Source organism: Sprattus sprattus (assembly GCF_963457725.1).
Source record: "Sprattus sprattus genome assembly, chromosome: 12".
Taxonomy (NCBI): domain Eukaryota; kingdom Metazoa; phylum Chordata; class Actinopteri; order Clupeiformes; family Clupeidae; genus Sprattus; species Sprattus sprattus.
This window is the reverse complement of record NC_137910.1, coordinates 29,272,788-29,295,948: the sequence shown is the minus strand read 5'-3', so window position 1 is coordinate 29,295,948 and position 23,161 is coordinate 29,272,788. Positions and strand designations below refer to the sequence as shown.

The 23,161-nt window shown below is 41.9% G+C and overlaps 1 protein-coding gene across 1 annotated transcript in view; it reads left to right on the top strand.

Annotated features, from left to right (window-relative positions):
* The window catches only part of dennd2db (DENN/MADD domain containing 2Db), a gene marked incomplete at both ends in the record, with an annotated part of 34,922 nt that overhangs the window by 3,602 nt on the left and 8,159 nt on the right, over positions 1-23,161 (top strand). The window contains one exon of the mRNA XM_080849174.1: positions 1,481-1,659. Within this exon, the coding sequence (XP_080705300.1) occupies positions 1,481-1,659 (179 nt within the window). The remainder of the gene's footprint in view (positions 1-1,480; positions 1,660-23,161) is intronic.

The window sequence follows — 23,161 nt, the reverse complement described above, 5'->3', positions numbered from 1 at the left end:
TCATTAACTTTATTTACTAACAAATGACCATTACAAAGTATAACTGTAAAAATGCCTAACAGGTAGTGGTGTAGAATTATCTCACGTGCAGGCGTCAGCTGAAGGGCATTGGCTGAATTTGCATAGACTGTACAGGAAGTAACTTTGTCCTTATCTGTGTCTGTAACATGCTCAAAGGCAATGCGAATCCAGTGGTGAGCTTTACTTGTGTGCTCAGTTGTAATACAGTGGGATTCTCAGGTGTGCCAGATGTGTTAGATGAAATTCTAAACTATAATCTGTACAAGGTTAGGTCTCCCAGGGGTGGACTGGCCAGCCCTGTCATATGTATGCTATAAATTGTGGGTCGTCTGTAGGCTTACAGATGTGTTCATTGAGCTTCCTCATTCATTAGCCCTGGGTGTTGAAAATCACATCAAAGACGTTATTGTTAAGTGGCACTTCCCTTGTTTTTTCAGTGTGAACATACAGTGTCACAGACAGCAGTCTTGATTTTTAGAACCTTTGAGTGATTTGCATTGTTATCATGACAGACACAATATTGCCATGGTATAGTAATATTGTTTTTTTTTTTTATGGGAAGTCTGAGCAATGATTCAAGAAAAAAATACTATTCAACAAGCCTTACTCTCAGCTCAAGGAGGACAGTGATTTAAAGCATTTTGATGCACTGTCCATAAGGTGAGGGAAGTTATCCACCACTTCTCTGCTCAACCCAAGGTCTAGGGTAGAGGTGAAGTGAAAAAAACATATGTGACGTTAGCCAACAGGTATAGTGCTCTGCAGTGAGCAAACCTCACTCACTCCCTGACAACTTTAAAGGAGGATTTAGAGTGATTGTGTTTTTGTAAGCATACAGTGAGCCCTTAATATCTATATAGGGAGTGGGTCCTCTTCCACGGAGTCTGCCATGTTGTGCCACCATGTTTCTACAGTAGCCCAGAACAGACAAACAAAAGCACTGACACTAATGAGGGCCTTTCACACCTGACACCTGACAGTTCCGTAGTTTCTTCATGCCTAGGAAGGGAGAGGTATTCAGTTGGTTGCAATTTGCAGCCTCATCACTAGATTACATTAAATCCAATATACTTTACCTAAGAGAAATGTGTTAGTGACGGATGCTAGCCCCAATGAGTTTTAGCCTTCGCCTCCCATGTCCGAGGTTGCGAGTTTGAGTCCCATGTGGGACTGTGCTTGTCTACACAACATGGGTTACACATATTATAGAGTTAGCAAAGAATTTGTTTTCCTGCTGCTCTCTGAGATTATACAGATGACCCATCCACTTACCTGCTCTGCTTATTATGTCAGAGCATGAACAACTGAACTGAACACCGGGGTGTAAGCTGTGAGACATATAAAAAGCAGATGGTGCCATTAAATCAGACATAACTGCTCTAATTTCACCATTTGTACTTGTCTTTGTTTAATATACACATGGAATCAACAACAAAAGCCATTTTTGTTTTACCATTAGGAGGAGAGAGGGCTCCTCCTGGTCCAAACTCAGGTCCGCAGGCACCAGAATCTTCCCGCACCCAGGACCAGAGCAATGCCAGCGGGCACTTCTTCTTCGAGTACCTGGTGGTGGTCAGCCTCAAGAAAAGGAGGGATCAGGAGGGCTACGAACCACAAATAACTTACCAGTTCCCTAAGGTTAGACTTAGGATAGAGACATCACACAGACATGTGTAAATAAAAGTACTGGGCTGTTGATTGGTTGACAGTTTAACTTATTTCTCACATGACAGTGTCTCATTTTGCCAATGCTTTTACTCTACATGACTACAGTCGTGGCCAAAAGTTTTGAGAATGACACAAATATACATTTTCACAAAGTTTGATGCTTCAGTGTCTTTAGATATTTTTATCAGATGTTACTATGGTAGACTGAAGTATAATCACAAACATTTAATAAGTGTCAAAGGCTTTTATTGACAATTACAAGTCAATATTTGCAGTGTTGACCCTTCTTTTTCAAGACCTCTGCAATCCACCCTGGCATGCTGTCAATTCACTTCTGGGCCACATTTTGACTGATGGCAGTCCATTCTTGCATAATCAATGGTTGGAGTTTGTCAGAATTCGTTTTTTTTTGTTCGTCCACCCGCCTCTTGAGGATCAACCACAAGTTCTCAATGGGATTAAGGTCTGGGGAGTTTCCTGGCCAATGGTCCCAAAATATCAATGTTTTGTTCCCCGAGCCACTTAGTTATCACTTTTGCTGTATGGTAAGGTCCTCCATCATGCTGGAAAGGGCATTGTTCATCATCAAAATGTTCCTGGATAGTTGGGAGAATTTGCTCTCGGAGGATGTTTTGGTCCAGCAAGCGCCAGGACCGTCTCCTAAAGTTGATTCAGATGCACGATCGGGGCACCACCAGTATAGAGCTTGCTCAGGAATGGCAGCAGGCAGGTGTGAGTGCATCTGCGCGCCCAATGAGGCGAAGACTTTTGGAGGAGTCAAGAAGGGCAGCAAAGAAGCCACTCCAGGAAAAACATCAGGGACAGTCTGATATTCTGTAAAAGGAACAGGGATTGGACTGGTGAGGACTGGGATAAAATCATTTTCTCTGATGAATCCCCTTTCCGATTGTTTGGGGCATCTGCAAACAACCTTGTCCGAGAAGACAAGGTGAGCGCTACCATCAGTCCTGTGTCAAGCCAACAGTAAAGCACCCTGAAACCATTCATGTGTGGGGTTGCTTCTCAGCCAAGGGAGTGGGCTCACTCACAATTTTGCCTAAGAACACAGCCATGAATAAAGAATGGTACTGGGGGGCGCTGCTGCGTTGGTGTGATGCAGACGTGATATTCTACAGCTCCCAACAGGTGGAATTTATATCGATCAAAAAAGACCAACTAAACAATGTTTTACTTTTGAAATAGTTACAGGACGCTTATTTCACATTTCGAAGCCATTTCTTTAAGTTTTCAATCTCAAAATATGTCGGGTTCAGGCAAATCTAAGTCCAAGGCACAGCGGACTACATCTTCTGCCTCTGCTAACCAACTGCCTCATGCTAATGAGGAAGAGGAAGATGGGGTAACCGCAACTATGCTCCGTGAAGTAATAACGTCTTTAAAAGCGGACATTTGGAGCTCAATTGAGTCTGCAGTCAAAGGATTTCAAGCTGATATTGCTGCTGTCAAGGCAGAGATAACTTCAACAACAGGAGCCATACAACAGACCATCATTCTCCAAGAGGGAAGACTAGCTGCTGTGGAGGACCATGCTACAAAGACTAGTGATGCCTTAGCCGACATGGAAGCAGTGGTGGACGAAGTACACTAACTACGTACTTAAGTGAAAGTATAGATACCTGGTGTAAAATATTACTCCAGTAAAAGTGGAAGTATGCACTTTGAATTTCCACTTAAGTAGAAGTATAAAAGTATTTGCCTTCATATATACTTAAGTATTCAAAGTAAAAGTACCTTAATGAATTATGGTTCTAATGGCCTTTTATCATTTTCACATCAAAGCTCCGGCTCAATCAACTGAAAATACTAATGCCAATCTTTAAATCGTGTCTTACATTTGTCTATTGAATAGTGAATAACAGTGGTGGACGAAGTACACTAACTATGTACTTAAGTGAAAGTATAGATACCTGGTGTAAAATATTACTCCAGTAAAAGTAGAAGTATGCATTTTGAATTTCCACTTAAGTAGAAGTATAAAAGTATTTGCCTCCAAATATACTTAAGTATTAAAAGTAAAAGTACCTTAATGAATTATGGTTCTAATGGCATTTTATCATTTTCACATCAAAGCTCGGGCTCAATCAACTGATATAAGATGAAAATACTAATGCCAATCTTTAAATAGTGTCTTACATTTGTCTATTTAAAAGTGTATAAGCACAAAACATTGAAAGCTATCTATTGCCATTAGGTAAGACAAAGTGGTTATGAAATACAAGAGAACAATTATTTATTTTTACATTTATTTGTAACTTAGTTGCACATTTAATTATACAAAAATGTGAAGTTAAACATAAGTTCCTTTACTATATCACATCTGTCGGTCTGTGTAACCCTTAAACTCATAAGTCCTGATTTATGTTTCAAAGTATGATAAATACCATTACAGGAACTAGTTCCACAAAATCAGAAAATGTGGTGTTGTAATAGTTTGTGCTGGAGACTAGTGTTAGCAGTGATATTCCCTACACAACCCTAGGTACAAAAACAACAACATTTGACCTAGTTATGCTAGTTTGTGCTGAAGACTAGTGTTAGCAGTGATACTCCCTACACAACCCTAGGTACAAAAACAAAACACTTGACCTCAGATCAAACGTGAAGAAAAAAAAATGTCATTACAGGAACTAGTTTTTGCATAAGTTTCACAAAATTACAGAGCATACCAGACTGCACCAAAGACTGTAAAGAAGTATGTAGTGATACCTTTACCGAGGGAGTTTGTCATCTGCATGATAAAAGTTTGCGACATCTTGTGCCCTTATAAAAGGCAAGCATTTTTAAATGTGAGCCTGAGCAGAAACTCCGTTGATTGTGTATGTTTCTTTCATCATTTAGCGTTACGTAGGCTAAGCTTGAGCATAAAACAGCCTCAAAATGCAGCAGAATTCAACGTAGCTCACGCTCAACGAACGAACCAAACTGACAAAACCGAAAGGACTTCAGAGCAAATAGCGCTAATCCCTGATTGGTGTGATTGTGAACTCACTCTGACCTTTCATTATTTGATTCGTTTTGGGAAAAAGGAACGAGAGGCTTTACTAAATGTAATGGAGTAAAAAGTACGAATTTTCACTTTGAAATGTAGTGGAGTGAAAGTATAAAGTCTCACCAAATAGAAATACTTGAGTAAAGTACAGATACATAGATATGTTACTTAAGTACAGGAACGAATTACATTTACTTCGTTACTGTCCACCACTGGTGAATAAGCACAAAACATTGAAAGCTATCTATTGCCATTAGGTAAGACAAAGTGGTTATGAAATACAAGAGAACAATTATTTAATTTTACATTTATTTTTAACTTAGTTGCACATTTAATTATAGAAAAATGTGGAGTTAAACATAAGCTCCTTTACTTTATCACATCTGTCTGTCTGTGTTACCCTAAAACATAAACATTGAACATAAATCCTGATTTATGTTTCAAAGTATGATAAATACCATTACAGGAACTTGTTCCACAAAATTTAGAGAATGTGGTGTTATACTAGTTTGTGCTGAAGACTAATGATAAATAACATTACAGGAACTTGTTCCACAAAATCAGAGAATGTGGTGTTATACTAGTTTTGCTGAAGACTAGTGATAGCAGTGATATTCCCTACACAACCCTAGGTACATAAACAACAACACTTGACCTAGTTATATTAGTTTGTGCTGAAAACTAGCAGTGATATTCCACACAACCCTAGGTACAAAAACAAAACACTTGACCTCAGATCAAACGTGAAGAAAGAAAATGTCATTACAGGAACTAGTTTTTGCATAAATTGCACAAAATTAGAGCATACCAGTCTGCACCGAAGACTGTAAAGAAGTGTGATACCTTTACCAAGGGAGTCAAGAACTGCATGATAAAAGTTTGCGACATCGTGTGCCTGAGCAGAAACACCGTTGATTGTGCATGTTTCTTACATCATTTATGTAGCGTTACGTAGGCTGCTTGAGCATAAAACAGCCTCAAACTGCTGCAGAATTCAACGTAGCTCGTGCTCAACAAACGAACGAAACTGACAAAACCGAAAGGACTTTAGAGCAAGTAGCGCTAATCCTGATTGGGGTAATTGTGAACTCACTTTGACCTTTCATTATTTGATTCGCTTTGGTAAAAAGGAACGAGAGGTTTTACTAAATGTAATGGAGTAAAAAGTACGAATTTTCACTTTCAAATGTAGTGGAGTGAAAGTATAAAGTCTCACAAAATAGAAATACTTATAAAGTACAGATACATAGATATGTTACTTAAGTACAGGAACGAATTACATTTACTTCGTTACTGTCCACCACTGCATGGAAGTGAGTGTGACTGCTCTCAAAGGGGAGATCCGAGCACTTTAAAACAAATGTGAAGATCTTGAAAACAGATCAAGGAGGAACAACCTAAGGGTAGTTGTTGGCATTGCAGAAGGGGATGAGGGCAAAGCTCCGACAGCGTTCATCTCCAACCTCCTGAAAGACCTGTTGGATCTCCGCGAACAGCCACTTATCGACCGAGCTCACCGATTAGCCCAAATCAAGCCGAAGCAGGGGCAACAACCCAGACCGTTTATTCTGAGGGTCCACTTCTTCCACGTTAAAGAACAGATTCTCCGCCTGGCTCGGGAGAAACGGAGTCTACAAACAATACAACGGACATGCCGTTCATATCTTTGGAGACTTGACCGCTGGCGAGGCAAAGAAAAGGGCAGCGTTCAACGACGTACGGAAAACCTTACAGAACATCACGGGTGCCCGGTTTGGCTTCAGACATCCCGCTACTTTCAGAATCACAATGCCCGGCTGGCGGCTGCGATGAGCATCGCTTCACGGATCCACAGAAGGCTATGATCTATGTCAAATCAGCCTCGTCAGAGACTCCAGACCCAGAATAGGCACTGCTAGACTACCACGGGCTTCTGATTGAAAAGGTTTAAACTTAATCTCTCCTCTCTTTTTTCTTTCTCAAATGGTTAACACATCTGTGAATGCTTAAAATATGGTTCTTAGGAGGCTATTCACACATGGCGTTGGTGATAGTCCTGACTCACCAATATTTCAAGTTTATCCAGTGTTTTGATTATGGAAATGTAGGCTTTTGGTCTTGCAGTCATTATTTTCATGACACCTGAAAGGATTTTTTTTGTTTTTGGTTTGAATACAGCTGTAGTTAAGCAGCCTTCAAGCTAGTGTAAAAGCTTTATGTGGGGATATAAAGTGAGTCCGCGCCCATGTTGGGGGGGTGCTGGGGGGTGGTGGGAAGAGTGGGTTTAATGTAGTAATGTGTTTTCTATGTTTAACCCTCTAAATGTTTTGTTGTGACCACTTTATCTCTATGGTTTTACCTTCGCTGTGATCTTTATATCCATAATTCCCCCCTTTAAGTATGGGAGCCTGCATTAATTTTGCTAGCTGGAATGGTAAAGGACTAGGTCGACCCAGTAAGCTCAATAAGGTGTTGGCCCATTTAGATAGCTTGCACATACAGATTGCATTCCTCCAAGAAACTCACCTCTCTCTCTCAGATCATACAAAACTAAGAAGGAAGTGGGTTTCCCAGACTTTTCACTCTCTTTTCAACAACAGAGCCAGGGGGGCTGCTATCATCATGCATAAAAATGTTTCATTTAAGGCTTCAGATGTCATTGCTGATAGAAATGGGAGATATGTTATTGTGACTGGAACTCTATTCAATACCCCTGTTGTGCTGGCCAATGTGTATGCTCCTAACTATGATGATGAAGGGTTTTTTGTTAGATTTCTGTCATCCATTCCAAACATTGACTCTCACCATTTGATAATTGGAGGCGACTTTAACGCATGCTTAAACCCAATGTTAGATAGGTCATCCCAGAGACAAATGGCTACCTCCAGGTCAGCAAAGGCGATACACACTTTTCTTAGAGATTATGCAGTTGTAGATATATGGCGTTTTCTAAACCCGACTACAAGGGCTTACTCTTTTTTTTCTAATGTTCACCAAACCTTCTCTCGTATTGATTATTTTCTTTTAGACAAGAAGTTTGTTCCATCAGTCATGTCTTGCACCTACGAAGCAATTGTCATTTCAGATCACTCACCACTCTTTCTTAAACTTAAATTTAATGATATACCTATAACTCATCCACGCTGGAGATTTAATACAACTATGCTTTCAGATGATGATATGGTTAGTAATGATGATATGGTTAGTTTATTACCACTAACATTGATGTCTACATAAAAATAAACTCCACTCCAGACGTGTCCCATAGCACAATCTGGGAAGCTCTTAAGGCATATATTAGGGGCCAGTTAATAGCTATGTCATCATTTGCAAAGAAACAGCGCAGACAGACATTAAACAATCTAACTAACAAAATCTCTCAAATTGATAATCAGTTAGCCAATGCCCCATCACCGGATCTGATCAAAGAGCGCCTTCTTTTTCAGACAGAATTTGACACACTTACATCTCTGGACATTGAAAAAATGCTACTTAAATCCAGGCATTCTCACTATGAGTTTGGTGAGAAAGCTCATAGACTCCTGGCCCATCAGCTCAGACAGTCCTCTGCTTCTAATGTCATTTCTGAAATTAAAGCACCACAGGGGGTCACCTGGGACTATCTAGAAATAAATAAAGCATTTTGAAACTATTATATATCTTTATATAGTTCTGAACAGAGCTGCACCCCCCTTGAGATGGAGCAGTTCTTTTCAGATATTACTCTCCCCCAAATTGACCAAGATACAATGCGGTCTTTAGACAGACCCCTATCTCATGAGGAGGTTTCAGAGGCTATATCTGCTTTACAAACTCACAAATGCCCTGGCCGGGACGGGTTTCCTGTCGAGTTTTATAAGCAATTTTCTGCAGAGTTGGTACCGGTGTTATTGAATATGTATAATGAGTCACTTGAATCAGGCAGTTTACCCAAAACATTACGCAAGGCTTCTATTTCTTTACTATTGAAGAAAGGTAAAGACCCTCAATCCTGTGGCTCATACCGCCCTGTGACTCTTCTATCAGTAGATTTTAAGAATTTAGCCAAGGTCCTGGCCACACGTCTAGAATCCATACTCCCACATATTATTTCTCCAGACCAAACTGGATTCATTAAAGACAGATTCTCCTTTGTTAACATACGTCGACTTTTTAACATAATCTATCACCCCTCACAGTCTGCTATACCTGAAATTGTAGTTTCATTGGATGCCGAAAAGCAGTTTGACCGGGTGGAGTGGAGATATTTGTTTTATACATTAGAAAGGTTTGGCTTTGGACATACGTTTATATCATGGGTCAAGCTGTTATATGTGGACCCCGTCTCTTCAGTACGGACAAATAACATTTCCTCTGAACTCTTTCCAGTCTGCCGTGGCATCACCCCCTATCACCCTTGTTGTTTGCAATTGCAATTGAGCCTTTAGCACAGTCATTACGCCAGACAATACCACTTACCGGGATTTTTAGGGAAGGTCAAGAACATAGGGTCTCCCTTTATGCTGACGACCTCTTGGTTTATCAATCAGACCCCTCCCACTCCCTACCATTAGCCTTAAATATATTGGACACATTTGGTTAGCTTTCTGGCTATAAAATTAACCTATCTAAGAGCGAGCTATTCCCAGTAAATGAAGCAGCGCGTACATTATCATTCAATACCTTCCCTTTCAAAATAACTTCTAAGTGTACTTACCTTGGAGTTAATGTACCGGACACATTTTCAAAACTCTTTAAAGAGAACTTTTCTCCTCTCATGACAAAAGTGGATCAGCTCTTACAACGTTGGACCCAACTTCCATTGTCGGTAGCAGGACAAATGAATTCAATAAAAATGTCTATTCTCCCAAAGTTTACATATCTCTTTCAGAGTATTCCTGTTTTTATACCGAAGTCTTTTTTCCGTAAATTGGATGGAGTTATCTCAGCATTCATTTGGAATCATAAACCTGCCAGAGCAAGGAAAAGTCTCCTAACACAACCCAAATGTTTTGGTGGCATGGCTCTTCCAGATTTCCAATCCTACTACTGGGCATGTAACATCCGACCCATGTTGCACTGGCTATATGAAGACCCTAGCCTGGATACCAGCCTGAACTCCGCCCACAAAATGTTTGGTCTGGGAGATTCAGTCTGGAATGGAGCTAGTTGGGAGAGATTAAACGTCTCAGAAAAGTGTTCTGAACAATCAAATTGTAAGGGCTGGCTTTATACATTGATGGACAGATGACCAACGCTTGAGTTGATTAGATAGATAGAATATACATCGAACAAAGATGGCGCCGTCTCGGGAGCTTAGTGGGACATATTTTATATGATTTAATCTATCTACACGACTTTTTTTATGTCTACATTGACTCGGTTAGTTGTGTATGTGCAACAAGAATGTTGCCGAGGATTGTAGGTCTTAACTGAAGCACTCTAGACCATTATTGATTGGTTATGCTAACGCGTAGACAAAAAAAAACATTGAAACAAATGGTAGCTTCTAGCCTTGAGTGCTAATTAAGTAACGTGAGCAGGCATATCTCAACAGATATTGACAGCGCGCATTCATTTTGAAAGAGGAACAGAGAAACGCGATCAAGGCATTTGTCGATTGAAAAGATGTTTTTGCCGTCCTTCCTACGGGATCAGGTAAAAGTTTAATCTATCAGATGGTAATAGGCTACTACGTTGCTCTGATTGGTTCTAGGTAGCCAATTCAGCGAATAGGCATTTTCTTTCCTGGTTCGTTGAAACACGCCCCATAATCACAGCCCAAAGGTTCGGTATCAGACTCATATTCTGACTAGAATCATGAGTATGACATCATCAGGCTAGGAGCAAGCTCCACCTCTTGTGAAAATTTCAGAAAGATCCGCCCAGTAGTTTCTGAGAAATCTTGTCCACAGACAGACAAACGGACAAATAAATAAATTAACTGACTGACATATTCTGACTAGAATTATGAGTATGACATCGTCAGGCTATGAAGACCCCGGTGCAGATGCACTTTCTTGGCAGTCAATTGAATCCAAGTCATGTAAACAATCTTCATTGGCAGCTCTCGTGTATGCGCCCCTCCCCTCATCGTACTCAGCTCACACAACAAACCTGTTAGTTAAAACATCCCTAAAAATATGGACTCAAATAAGACGACATTTTGGGTGGCAGACCTTTTCATTTAAATCCCCTGTCTTTGCTAATCATTATTTCAAACCATTGTTAATGGATAAAGCCTTCCTTATATGGTACAATGCGGGTATCAAGCAATTTAAAGATCCATATCATAATGGTTCTTTCGTCTCCTTCCAATATCTGTGTGATAACTTTAATATTCCTAGAACTAATTTCTTTAGTTTTCTCCAAATTCGTAACTTCATTAGAAATATGTCTCCTGTATTTCCAAGTCAACCCCCTTGCTCCGCCTATTACCATATATTAAGCAAGCCATTATCATTACAGGGAACTATATCGGCCACTTATAGTGCTCTGATGGCACTCTCACCTTTATCCACTTCTAACTTAAAATCTCATTGGGAAAGTGAGCTGGGGGAACCTATCTGCGATGAATCCTGGGAGGCTGCTTTGAGTAGAGTTCATAGTTCATCAATCTGCACTAGACATGGGTTGTTGCAATTCAAGATTGTGCATCGCATCCATTGGACTAAACTCAGATTGTCTAAACGGTTTTCTGATGTAGACCCATTATGTGATCGATGTAAGTGCAACCCAGCATCACATACTCACATGTTCTGGTCCTGCCCAAAGCTAGACCATTATTGGTCTTCCATCTTTGACACAATGACAGGCTTCCTGGGACGGCCAATGTCGCCATGCCCATTAATTGGGTTATTTGGGGCAACACCTGAGCATCTGGGTCTAACTAGGGCACAATCAAATAGCATTGCTTTCCTCACGCTCCTTGCCAGGCGGCTTGTCTTGATCAAATGGAAGGACTGCAAACCCCCAACATTCACACACTGGGTCAAGGAAGCACTTTACTTTCTCAAACTTGAAAAGATAAGACACTCTTTGAAAGGATCAGCAAATAACTATAATAAGATATGGGGGACCTTTTCTGGACGCACATCACACTTTCCCTAGATTAAGTCAAGACACAGTATATTCCACAGCAGAGGTTGCGATTGGTTTACCATAAAGTAATTACAGCTTCTATTCAGTGGTCACCCTGTACCAGGGCCGTGCAGAGACCTTTGGAGGGGCAGGTGCTCAAAGTTAAAAAGGGGGCACATGTAGCACGGATTTGTTAAAATGTATTTATCTAGGCCTTTTCTATAGCCTATGTCCACTGGTGTGACGGTCATTTCCACCAGTGTGACGCTGAGTTCATTTCACACTATAGGACAGTGTTATCACAAGGGGTTGGTTTATACCCCCAGACACATTACAGTGTCTCCACAGCTGCCAACACACACACACACACACACACACACACACACACACACACACACACACACACACACACACACATACACACATACACACACACACACACATACATCCATTTCACAAACAGGTGCATACTCATTAGGTTTTAAATGAGCGGGGGAACTATATGGGAACAAGGCCTTTAAACTATAATTTTACAGGCAGCAAGTACTGTAGACAGCTGTGTTTCACTGTGAGTATGAAAGTTGTCAAAAGGGTGCAATGTTTATAGCCAATGTGGGTCCATTTCAACATACAATTTTCAATGAGTGAGATGGATGGAGAGAGAGGGAGGGAGTGAGAGATGGAGATAGTGAGAGAGGGAATGAGACAGATGGAGAGAGAGGGGGGGGGGGGAGATCCTGCTCAAAACGGATTGCCTGCACTCAAATACACTGTTGCTTGCAAAATTGCCGTGTTTCAGTTTAAGTTGTCGCACTCAAATACACTGTTGCTATCAGAAATTCCCTGTGTTTCATTTTAAGTTCTCGCACTCGTTCTGCTCAAAGACTTCTGCTCGCTCTCGCTATCTGGCCCTCTCTCTCTCTCTCTCTCTGATTGATAAGAAAATAACGTTACCAAAATTCACCAACCAATACAAAATCATGACGTGAAATGAACGAAAATGCTCTCAGATTTAAAGACCCCGCTCTATATTAAACGATACAAACTTCATACATTGACAAGTTTATTTACGGGAGTTAGTCAACTATTTTTGGCTCATATTTGCATGCAGTCATTTAGCAGACGCTTTTGTTCAAAGCGACGTACAAGAGAGAGGCATATAAGCCCCTATAGCAAACTTTACACCGAGTTATTCCCGAGTCATCATGGCACATTTGGCATCACAAGGCTACTCGGCTTACCTAGAAAACGGGAGCTGTAGAGAAACTTATCCGAGGCGTCGGTCAGCAGGGCACGTCAGGGCAGAGAGAGGGCACGTTGTGGGTCATGTGACCGACCAAGGTAGATCTAAAATATTATCATTTTGTTAAATGTATTATTTTTTTGGGCCGCACAGACGGACTTTTCACACACAAATTAAAAATAAATAATAATAATAATAAAAAAACACTCTGACAAAAGGGCACTTTGGGCATCAAGGGCAAAAGGGGCAGGTGCTCAAGCCCCCTTAGCCCCCCCCCTCTGCACGTGCCTGCCCTGTACCTTTAATTTGAAGTTTGTTTTTGTTTGTCTGTTTGTTTTTTTATTGTGTTTTCTCTTTTTTATTTTTTGTCCATTGTACTTTTATTGTATTGTATTACTATCAGTTAATACCTTCAATGTAAAAAAAAAAAAAAAAAAATCCCAGATATGCTCAAGATGTTATGTCCATACTGAACTAAAATAAAAAGAATTTTCAAAAAAAAAAAAAAGAAATCTTGCGAGGAAAAAAAAAAAAAAAGAATGGTACCAAAACATCCTCCAAGGCAACTTCTCAAAACTTTTGGCCACGATTGTACTAACCAGTGGCGTCTCTGGCATGGAAAGCCTGGTAGGGCACAATAAACTCTGTATGGGCAGCATCTGACTCGTCTGGGAAACTACACACAAATCTGCTTGCTCAGTGAATCCAAAAAACGAATCATCAATTAAATCACAAATGCACTTATTGCAGTGTTTTTCTCTTGAACCACTCTAGACTGAAGGAGCGTTTTTTAAGCTTTCCATGAGGGTGAAATCCTCCGGCTGGTGTGGTCCCAACCATTAAATCTCTCAGTTTTGCTCTAATGGCATGGTACTAAACTTGCAAACTTGATTTATTATATTACCTTATTATTAGAAGTGGCTAGTATAACTGTGATGACTAACAATAGCTAGTTGTGTAGGAACGCTAAAACTAAATACATTTTTTACTAAATGTCTTGTTATTGTGTTATTATTGGTTATAAATAATTGGCTAACATCACCCTGCCCAAAAGCTCATAATTGAAAGCACGTTTAACCAGCGCACAGCATTTCCAAGTGCCAACGTTGTAGAACAAATGCTGAGGGGGTGGCCCCATTCTCACTATAGAAAGACTGTTAGGATAAGTACTGCCTTTAATTTTACAGTTACAGGAAGATACTGTAATGTATCGGACAGCACTACCGTTGTCATATGTAAAAACAACAACAATGTTAGTTACCTTTTAGTAAGATGCCACTGCTAGTAACACTCTGACAGCGGTTGACACTGTTGGATTCTATGCATGTATAATCCCATGCTCTAATATTGCTATCTGGATTTGACTTTAGTGTATTCAATCCAATTTAATTCAATGTTATCGATATAGCACCAAAACGATAGAATTGTCTTCAAGTATTGTTGAACAGCTACGTGGTAATACAGTGTGCTTGTTAGGTTGCTTTTACAAGGGTAAGTAGAGAAATGGAACAGAAAACTATGCAGATGGTGGCAATTATTTACATTTCAGGAATATGCTTGCACAGAGTATGCATTTACATTTTTATTTAGTCATTTAGCAGACGCTTTTGTCCAAAGCGACGTACAAGGGAGAGAACAATCAAGCTAAGAGCAATAAAACCTGGTGTAACAATAAATACTGCTTATTTTTTCAGAAAAAATAGAAAACGACATAGAAAAAAAAAGAAGTGCGGGACTGTCACTGCTTAAGTGCAGGTTAAGCCAAGGTGCCAGTTAGGAAGGGAGGTGCTCTCTGAAGAGTTGGGTCTTCAAGAGCTTATTGAAGGTAGAGAGGGACGCCCCTGCTCTGGTAGTGCTAGGCAGGTCGTTCCACCAACGTGGAACTACAACTGAGAATAGTCTGGATTGCCGTGCTTGCACCGGGGGCAGAGCCAGACGACGCTCACTGAATGAGCGCAGCGTCCTGGGTGAAACATTTGCCCTTACAAGAGCATTTAGGTAGGTGGGAGCAGAACCAGTAAGCACTTTGTAGGCAAGCATAAGTGACTTGAACTTGATGCGATCAGCTACCGGCAGCCAGTGGACCTCAGTGAGTAGCGGGGTGACATGTGCCCTCTTTGGTTGGTTGAACACCAGACGCGCGACGCGTTCTGGATCATCTGAAGTGGTTTTACCGCGCAAGCCGGCAGGCCCGTTAGAAGGGCGTTGCAGTAATCGAGGCGGGAACTCACCAAGCAGCTGGGTGGCATACTGGGTTAGGTACGGCCTGATTTTGCGGATGTTGTATAGCACAAAACGGCATGACCTGGCGACAGAGGCGATGTGGGCTGTGAAGGTAAGTTGGTCATCAATAATGACCCTGAAGTTCCTTGCTGTTTTGGACGGAGCAAGAGATAGAGAGTCAGTGTTGATGTTGATGTTGTGGTGGATGAACTGTTTGGCTGGGAAGACCATCAGTTCTGTTTTGGCCAGGTTCATTTAGTTTGGTAGTGTACTTATGGAGATATCAGTCGTAAGCTTTAGGGTTGCAGGGTATACAGCAGTGCCCAATTGGCTGGTGACAGTTGCAACATGCGCCATATGCTGTACAGGAAGCAACGAGTCAATCAGCCCAAACCACACCAAAAAGAAGTTCTCAGCACACCTTTCTTTTTCCACTAGCTGGCACATGAGTGATTGAGTCGGTTCCTGGCCACGGTACAGCATACGCTGTCTATAGCCCAGTTTTGTTGCTGAGGGGGGTATTGCATATCTTTAGATTTTTAGTTTTGCTGGCATTGAGCATTTTGTTTGGTTTGGTATATGTGGAGATTTAAGTCGTAAGCTTAGTTAGGGTTGCAGGGCAGGAGTGCCCATTTGGCTGGTGACAGTCGCAACACGCGCCGTATGCTGTACCCGGGAACCGTAAAGGCCTTCCTACACGGTACAACATGCGCTGTCTGTAGCACAGAAACAGTGTTGTCCTCAGGAGGGAAGGACAGCACCAGTTCATCGGCATAACAGTGGTAGGAAAAACCATGCGAGCGGATGATAGGGCCCAGCGAGGTGGTGTAGATGGCAAAGAGAAGTGGTCCCATTACCGACCCTTGGGACACCCCAGTGGTGAGGTGGTGAGGTACAGACAGATGACCTTGCCATGACACCTTGAATGAGCGCCCAGTGAGGTACGATTCAAACTAGGAGTGCGCCTTGCCTGAGATGCCCATACTTGACAGCATGGACAGAAGGATGCGGTGGTTGACTGTATCAAACGAAGCTGATAAGTCAAGCAGGACGAGAGCTGAGGATTGAGCTGCTGCTCTAACTGTTTTTAAGGCCTCTGTCACAGATCGCAGAGCTGTTTCGGTGGAGTGACCACTTTTGAATCCAGACTGGTTTGGATCGAGGAGATTGTTTGTTGACAGGAACTCTGTGACCTGTTTGGAAGCTGCCCTCTTTATTGTTTTAGATAGGAGGGTGAGAAGTGAGACCGGTCGATAGTTTTCCACCTGAGTGGGATCGAGAGACGGCTTCTTGAGTAGCGGCGTTACCCGAGCCACTTTGAATGAAGAAGGAAATGTTGCAGAATTAGGCATTAATCACCTGTGTTATTGCCGGTAAGACGGCAGGGGATATAGCTTTTAGGATGTTGGATGGGATAGGGTCCAGCGGGCATGTAGTTGGACGGCTACCTGCTAGGATTTTGGAGACCTCACTCTCAGTGAGAGGGGTGAAAGAGGGAAACGATGAGCCATTGATGGTAGCGCCCTTAGGGCGGGTAGACAGTTGGTCGAATTGTTTCCCAATGGCTGCCACTTTCTCTGTGAAAAAGGAAGCAAAGTTATCGGCTGTGAGGTTAGTAGCTGAGGGGAGGAGGAGGAGGGTAGAGCAGAGTTTTGAAGGTGGAGAATAGTTTCCGCGCATCAGTTGCACTGTTGATCTTGTCATTGAAAAAAGTTTTCTTAGCAGCAGTGATGCTGGATGAGAAGGAGGCCAGCAGTGTCTGGTAGCTTGCAAGATCGTCCTGTGCTGCAGATTTGTGCCACTGAATGAGACTGGGTAGATCGCCCAGGTCTGGTAGAAAGTGGACACAAACTTTCCAGGCATGAGCTCAAAGTGGAGAAGAGTAATTCTGTGGCATCATTGACACCTAGTGAGGAGAAGGTGGATAAAGGTGGAAGAGCAGAGGAAACCAGGGAGGAAAAGTGAGTGGGAGAGAGGTTGCGGAGGTTGCGCCGGAACGAGACCATAGGAGGAGGGACAGAGGGTTGCTCAATGAGCTGAACATCAAAGCGAATGAAGAAGTGGTCTGAGAGATGGAGAGGGGTTACGGTTAGGTTGTCCGTGGTGCAGTTCCTAGCAAGGATGAGGTCAAGCGCTTTCCCTGCTTTGTGAGTTGGAGGAGTGGGTACCTGTTGTAAGTTGAACTAGTGAACCAGGGTCCGAAAGTCTACCGAGTTGGGATTGTCTAGGTGGATGTTCATGTCGCCAAGGATGAGTATTGGACACTCATGGTCAGGGATGGATGACAGCAGGGTGTCCGGCTCATGGACGAAATCACCCAGTTGTCCTGGTGGCCGGTAGATAACAATCACATATGTTTTAACAGGAGCAGTTACCATAATTGCATGATATTCAAAGGAGGCATACCTGTTCGAGGGCAGCAGTAGAGTGAATTTCCAGTTTTCCGAGATCAGCAGCCCCGTCCCACCTCCACGACCAGATGGCCGAGAAGTATGGGAGAAGGCATAGTTAGTGGAGAGTGCTGCCGGGATAGCAGTGTCTTTAGGTTTGATCCAAGTCTCAGTGAGAGCTAAGAGCCCTAGTGAGAGGTGGTTGGCATAACCTGAAATGTAGTTGGCTTTGTTGCCTGCAGACTGACAGTTCAACAGGCCAACAGAGAAGGAGGTTACAGCAGATGAGGTTTGTTGAAATGAGCGGAGGTAACCCAGGTTGCACTGTCTTCTGATGCGCTTGGATCTTTTGTGGCAGCGAGTGACAACAGAGATGCTGCTGTGACACATGGCTAGAATTGTTTTGTTTTATTTTGTTTTGTATTGTTTTAGGATTTTTTTTTTTTTAAGGTTTACCTTGTTCGTGTCCTTGCTTCGGTGGACTTGCACAGGTAGACTTGCATGTTTTTACCCAAAAATTTCTTCACACGAGGGCTGACACTTCCGCTGACGCTTCAGCATCAGTCACACGGAAATAGCAGGCTCACTGATTGCATCCGGCTGAAGTGACTCCCAGCAGTTGATTCCACAAAGGAGCCTGATTGTCTGAAGGTGTGGCTTAAGCAATTCAGAAAAGTATTAAAGAGTATTAGGTTAAATTTAAAAAGCAAAGCAGTAAATACAAATACACACAATCCTAGAAGCACTCAGCTTGTTCTGTATGGGGAGTATTGGGTAGAATAAGTGTATGATTATGTTGAGGGGGTTCGTAGGTGTAGGCCAGTCGTTCTCAAAGTGTGGTCCGCCAGTGCCCCGTTATGGTCCGCGACGGCCAAAAGTAAATTATTGCGACATTCTAACATACAACTCAGAACGAAGAGAACACAGCCAGTAGTAGCCTAGTCTAATAAATAGTTGCCTAATCTATTAACAAGGTCATGGATTGGTGGCTTAAGACAGGGACTATGAAAAGGAAGTTAAATGAGAAAGCCTCTGACACAGACAAGGAGAAGGTGCAACGGCGAGAGGGTTCAGCCTCATTGGGCTGCATCCCAGAGCTACATTCAAACAGAGAGAGCGGAGACAGCAAGATGATAACTATATTCTGTGCAGGACTGCTGCAGAAAAAAAAATTGAGATACGCACAGAGCCACCAACGCCCCTCCTAAAATAATAAATAAGTAAATAACGCACGCACATTCACAGTCACACACACACGCGTGCAAAAATAGGTTACACCCTAAACGCATTGCCCTTCTAATTGAAGTTGCATCAAATTGTTTTAGTAGTTCTTCGCTGTCGATTTCCAAATCTCCGGAATATACATAAGAGCAAGTCCGGACAGTCTTTTGTCAGTCACCGTACTTCGTAGATGTGTCTTAAGACGCCTCCTTGTAGGCCACTGAATGACCGCTCAGCAGACGCTGTGGAAACGGGCATTGTCAACCAGACGTTCAACGCAATGAATGTTTACAGGGGCGGACTGGCCATCGGGGATACCGGGGATATCGCACTTTGCACTCATCGGGCCACATCAATTTGAGCTGTCAAGAACAGCACACGCCTTGTTTTCCCTAAGGAATTTATATTGAAATGGCACTGACTGACTTTTATACTCCTACTCGCGTTTTGTCTTCACACTTATGGTGACTATTTTTCGAATTTTTTTTTAAGTGTCTTCTTCTAAATGTGTTTTACGGACTTCGGAAGTTCAACGTAAGAAAATATCTCCACCTTATTAATGAACCCCTGAATATTGGTTCTTACACAGCCGAAGTGTTCTCAGCTGTGCGGATTCTTAAATTTGGATTTGCATACATACACGCAACACGCCCCGCCAGGGCACGCAACCGTAGTGACTTGTGCAGTCAGCCCTGGCACCCAGTTCTACGCATGCGCTCAACCCAGTTTGTGAGGGATTGCACCATAGACATACAGTATGGATTGCACAGTCTCAGATGAGGCACAACTCGTCGCTGCCTCTGTCAATGTCTTCCTGAGAGCCAAGATAAGAGCCAGGGTACAACGTACACCGTAAGTTAAGGCGAGACACGGCAGGCAAAAACATAGTTTTTTCAGCAGTGGTCAATTTTGAGATTTTGAGCTAGTTCACTCCCTAAACATGTAATCTTTTATACTAGCATAAAGAAAATATCCTAATTATACATTAATGTGTATATTTATTCACATTTTGTCTGTTCGCGGCGTCAGCATTCTCATAGGTTTCCAGGAAAGTTCGCATTCTAACGTAACGTGCAGTATGTCGGCTTTCTGATGCCTGACATGTTTGGTACCGTTGGAAAGCGCTATAGCTCTCACACAACGTTATCTAATCCAAATAAGGACATTTCCTTTCCATCAGTAACCAATGATGTTAGCAAAAACGGGGGTTTAAACCTAAGGACGCAATTTCATTGGTTTGCGGTGGTTTCTGATAACGTGATTCGCTCAGACGCATCACGTGGTATGGCTTGACACTTCCTGAATCTTTAAATGCGATTTTCTCATAATGAGTTTTTTGTCATACTCCAAGGATAATAACTCCACTTCAGTTCAACCTATATACACCAAACTTTCCAGTCTTGTACCCAACTATATTATGAAGACATTTACAGAGGGATTTGTAAATATATTATTCCTAGCCTGAATTATATAACATTATATCCCCAAAAACATGGCGAAAATCGACTTTTTAAGGCTATTGACAGTCTTTTCTGATTTACAGGAAAACAAAAGTAGATATCCATAAATCCCTCTGTAATTTTTTTCCCATCTAATATGCCAACAAAAGGGAAAAGGATTTTTTAACCTGGCTTTATCCCATGATCAGACATGGTCTTTTAAACATTATGCAAATTAGCGCATATTTAATGAGACAACGCCTAATTTGCATATTCAAACATCAAAATACAAAAAACTTGTAATACATTTTTTTCTCATCTAAACATGACTAATCAACTGAGAAAGTTTCATGGTGATACCTATTATTTAAGATTTTTACCCTATTCACCTGTAGTGTCTCGCCTTAAGGCGGCTGCTTGCTTCTGCGTTGGGGTTAATTGTTGCGCAAAATTTACTCATAGCAGTTCATGCTCCCAAAGGTTGCGCGTGTTGTCATGAGCCTGCCATTTGCTTGGCAGATAAAAAGCTGTTTCCCTAACAGAAAGTCTGAAGCTTGAAGTTCTTTTCAAACCTTTGCTTGGGTAGCACTGTTAAACTGAGCAGACATGCAGACTACATTTGAGTAATCTCATCACGTAACATTCGTTTTCTAAAAACAATCACATAGTATTGCATGTTTTACTGTGGTAGAAAATACGTTAGCTTAATGCTAACGGATATGGGAAATCCTATAGACACCGCACTAGGTATTAGCATCAATTAATTCACGTTAATGTTTTTGTATGAGCCTGACTGTTTGATTTGCTGGCTGAAAGCAAAGAAGTAGTAGGCTTACCTTCTTTTGGTAACCTAACTGTTACGGTTCATTGTTTCTTAAATAAGAGGCCTGACTGCTATGCTCACAACAAACTTGAAAAAATTGTATTGTATTTTGTACCGCCCTGTTTGGCAATGTTGTTTTTCAATAAAATAAAACATTTGCATAAAGCAAGCCAATCCACTTTTCCATGTTGATAAGAGCATAACAATGGAAAAAAATATGGATAAAAAATAAATGAAGGGACATATATAATAGATAAAAATCTGCAATTAATTGTGTTTAAATATTTTTATAGTTTGGCAGCACTAATTTCAGGTATATTTATCTAATACACTTTGAGTGTACTAACCAATAGGCTTTGTAGCCCAGAGTTAAGCATATTCATCTAGCAAACTATACCTACCTTGGAGTGTTACAATAAAACAATCATTTTATTCCATGTGTCCATCCAGGCAAATTGGTGGATCCAAATGTTATTAAAAAACAAACATATATGATGTAAGCGCCGGGTACTTAGTGGGCCGCGCGCCGTGTATTGAGTGGGCCGGTCTGACAGTAACTCCCGGGCCACTTTTTCCCCCCAGTCCGCCCCTGCTCCCATAACCTATTAGACCCGGTCTCTTTCTTTCCTTCGAGAAGCCTTACCAAGGCGGTTGCATTAGTTGCAGTCCGGGCTTTTCAAACTGTTGCTGAGAGGCGTAAGATACTGAAGCAAACCCTAAATAACAGTGATGCTGATTATAAAGTCAAATGACTCCATTCATTTGGACAGGAAGTTCGCAGTACCACAACTTTTTGCCTCGCCCTCTGTCTGCAGTTTACCCATTGTAATAAATATGCGTTCATTATATATTTGTTTTCTTCTCACTTAGCAGAAGGTACGCACAGTGCGTACGACTGCAGGCGCCACGTTGGATAATGACCGCTCTTAATTATGAAAAGTTGACTTCTAGGATGGCTGTGGTAGATAATTACTGCGGTCGGTATGCGCATTGTTGTGTTTTGTGATACATTGGCCTGTCTGAGTGTGTGATGGGAGTATGAGGCTATGCGCGAACTATAGTTTGTAACATAAGACACGCATAGAGCAGGGTTACACATGCTTTGCCTTGCGCATTGTCATATCTATACCTAGCCTACCGGTACGTAAAAAAGGAGAGCCCACCGTAAAATCATATGCAGCTAAAAATTGTCTGGCGCCAGGTCTGGGTAGGAGGAATGATATTCCGGCCGGGGATATTCTATTTAGTTAGATGGTCCGCGATTTTTATTTTATTGGCTAAGTGGTCCTTGGTCTGAAAACGTTTGAGAAACACTGGTGTAGGCTCAGTGGCGTAACTAAAGGGAGTGCAGGGAGTGCAGCTGCACTAGGGCCCGTGGCGGAAGGGGGCCCGTCCTCAATCTCAACGCGAAAGCGAATCATTGAAGTTCTGACCGGGCCCCCCAGCATGCTCGACATATCGGAAATTGTGTATGATCCAGTCTCATCAATTCGCAAACATTTCTCAATTACGGTGACAGTTATTCACAAGCTATCACTAGCCCAATAACCATTTTAACAATAGGCAGTCTTGACAACAGCAAATAATTAATTTAGCCTCATTTGCTTTTTGCTGAATGAAACGAGTCTCGTTTTTATTTAGAAATATTGCCATCGAAAAATAGCAAGGGTGTGTGGGTTATTTTGTTGTCAAAGATTCTATATCCCACCCAAACATGTTGCAATTGTTTCCCATCCTGTGTTGTGCTGCATTGCGTGTTGAGTAAGCGATAAGTAGGCTACCCCATGCCCTTCAAACACAAAAGTGGCTGCAGGAAGCGAACGCAACGAGCAGGATTAAAGGGTGGCAAAACTGCCAAAATGATCTTCATTTGGATTTGTGGCGAAGAGTGTTCAGAAGAACGCTACGTCTCTGACCCCCAGCCCAACGGCAATGAGGCCCACCAGGGTAGGCTAATCACCAGTGACGTGCGGTGAGGTTCGCAGCCGGTGAGGCACAGAAACCGGAAGTGATTACGTCATTCCGATCTCTAGTTGTTTAAAAAAAATAGAAATGTATACATCATACATGTATATATGCTTATGG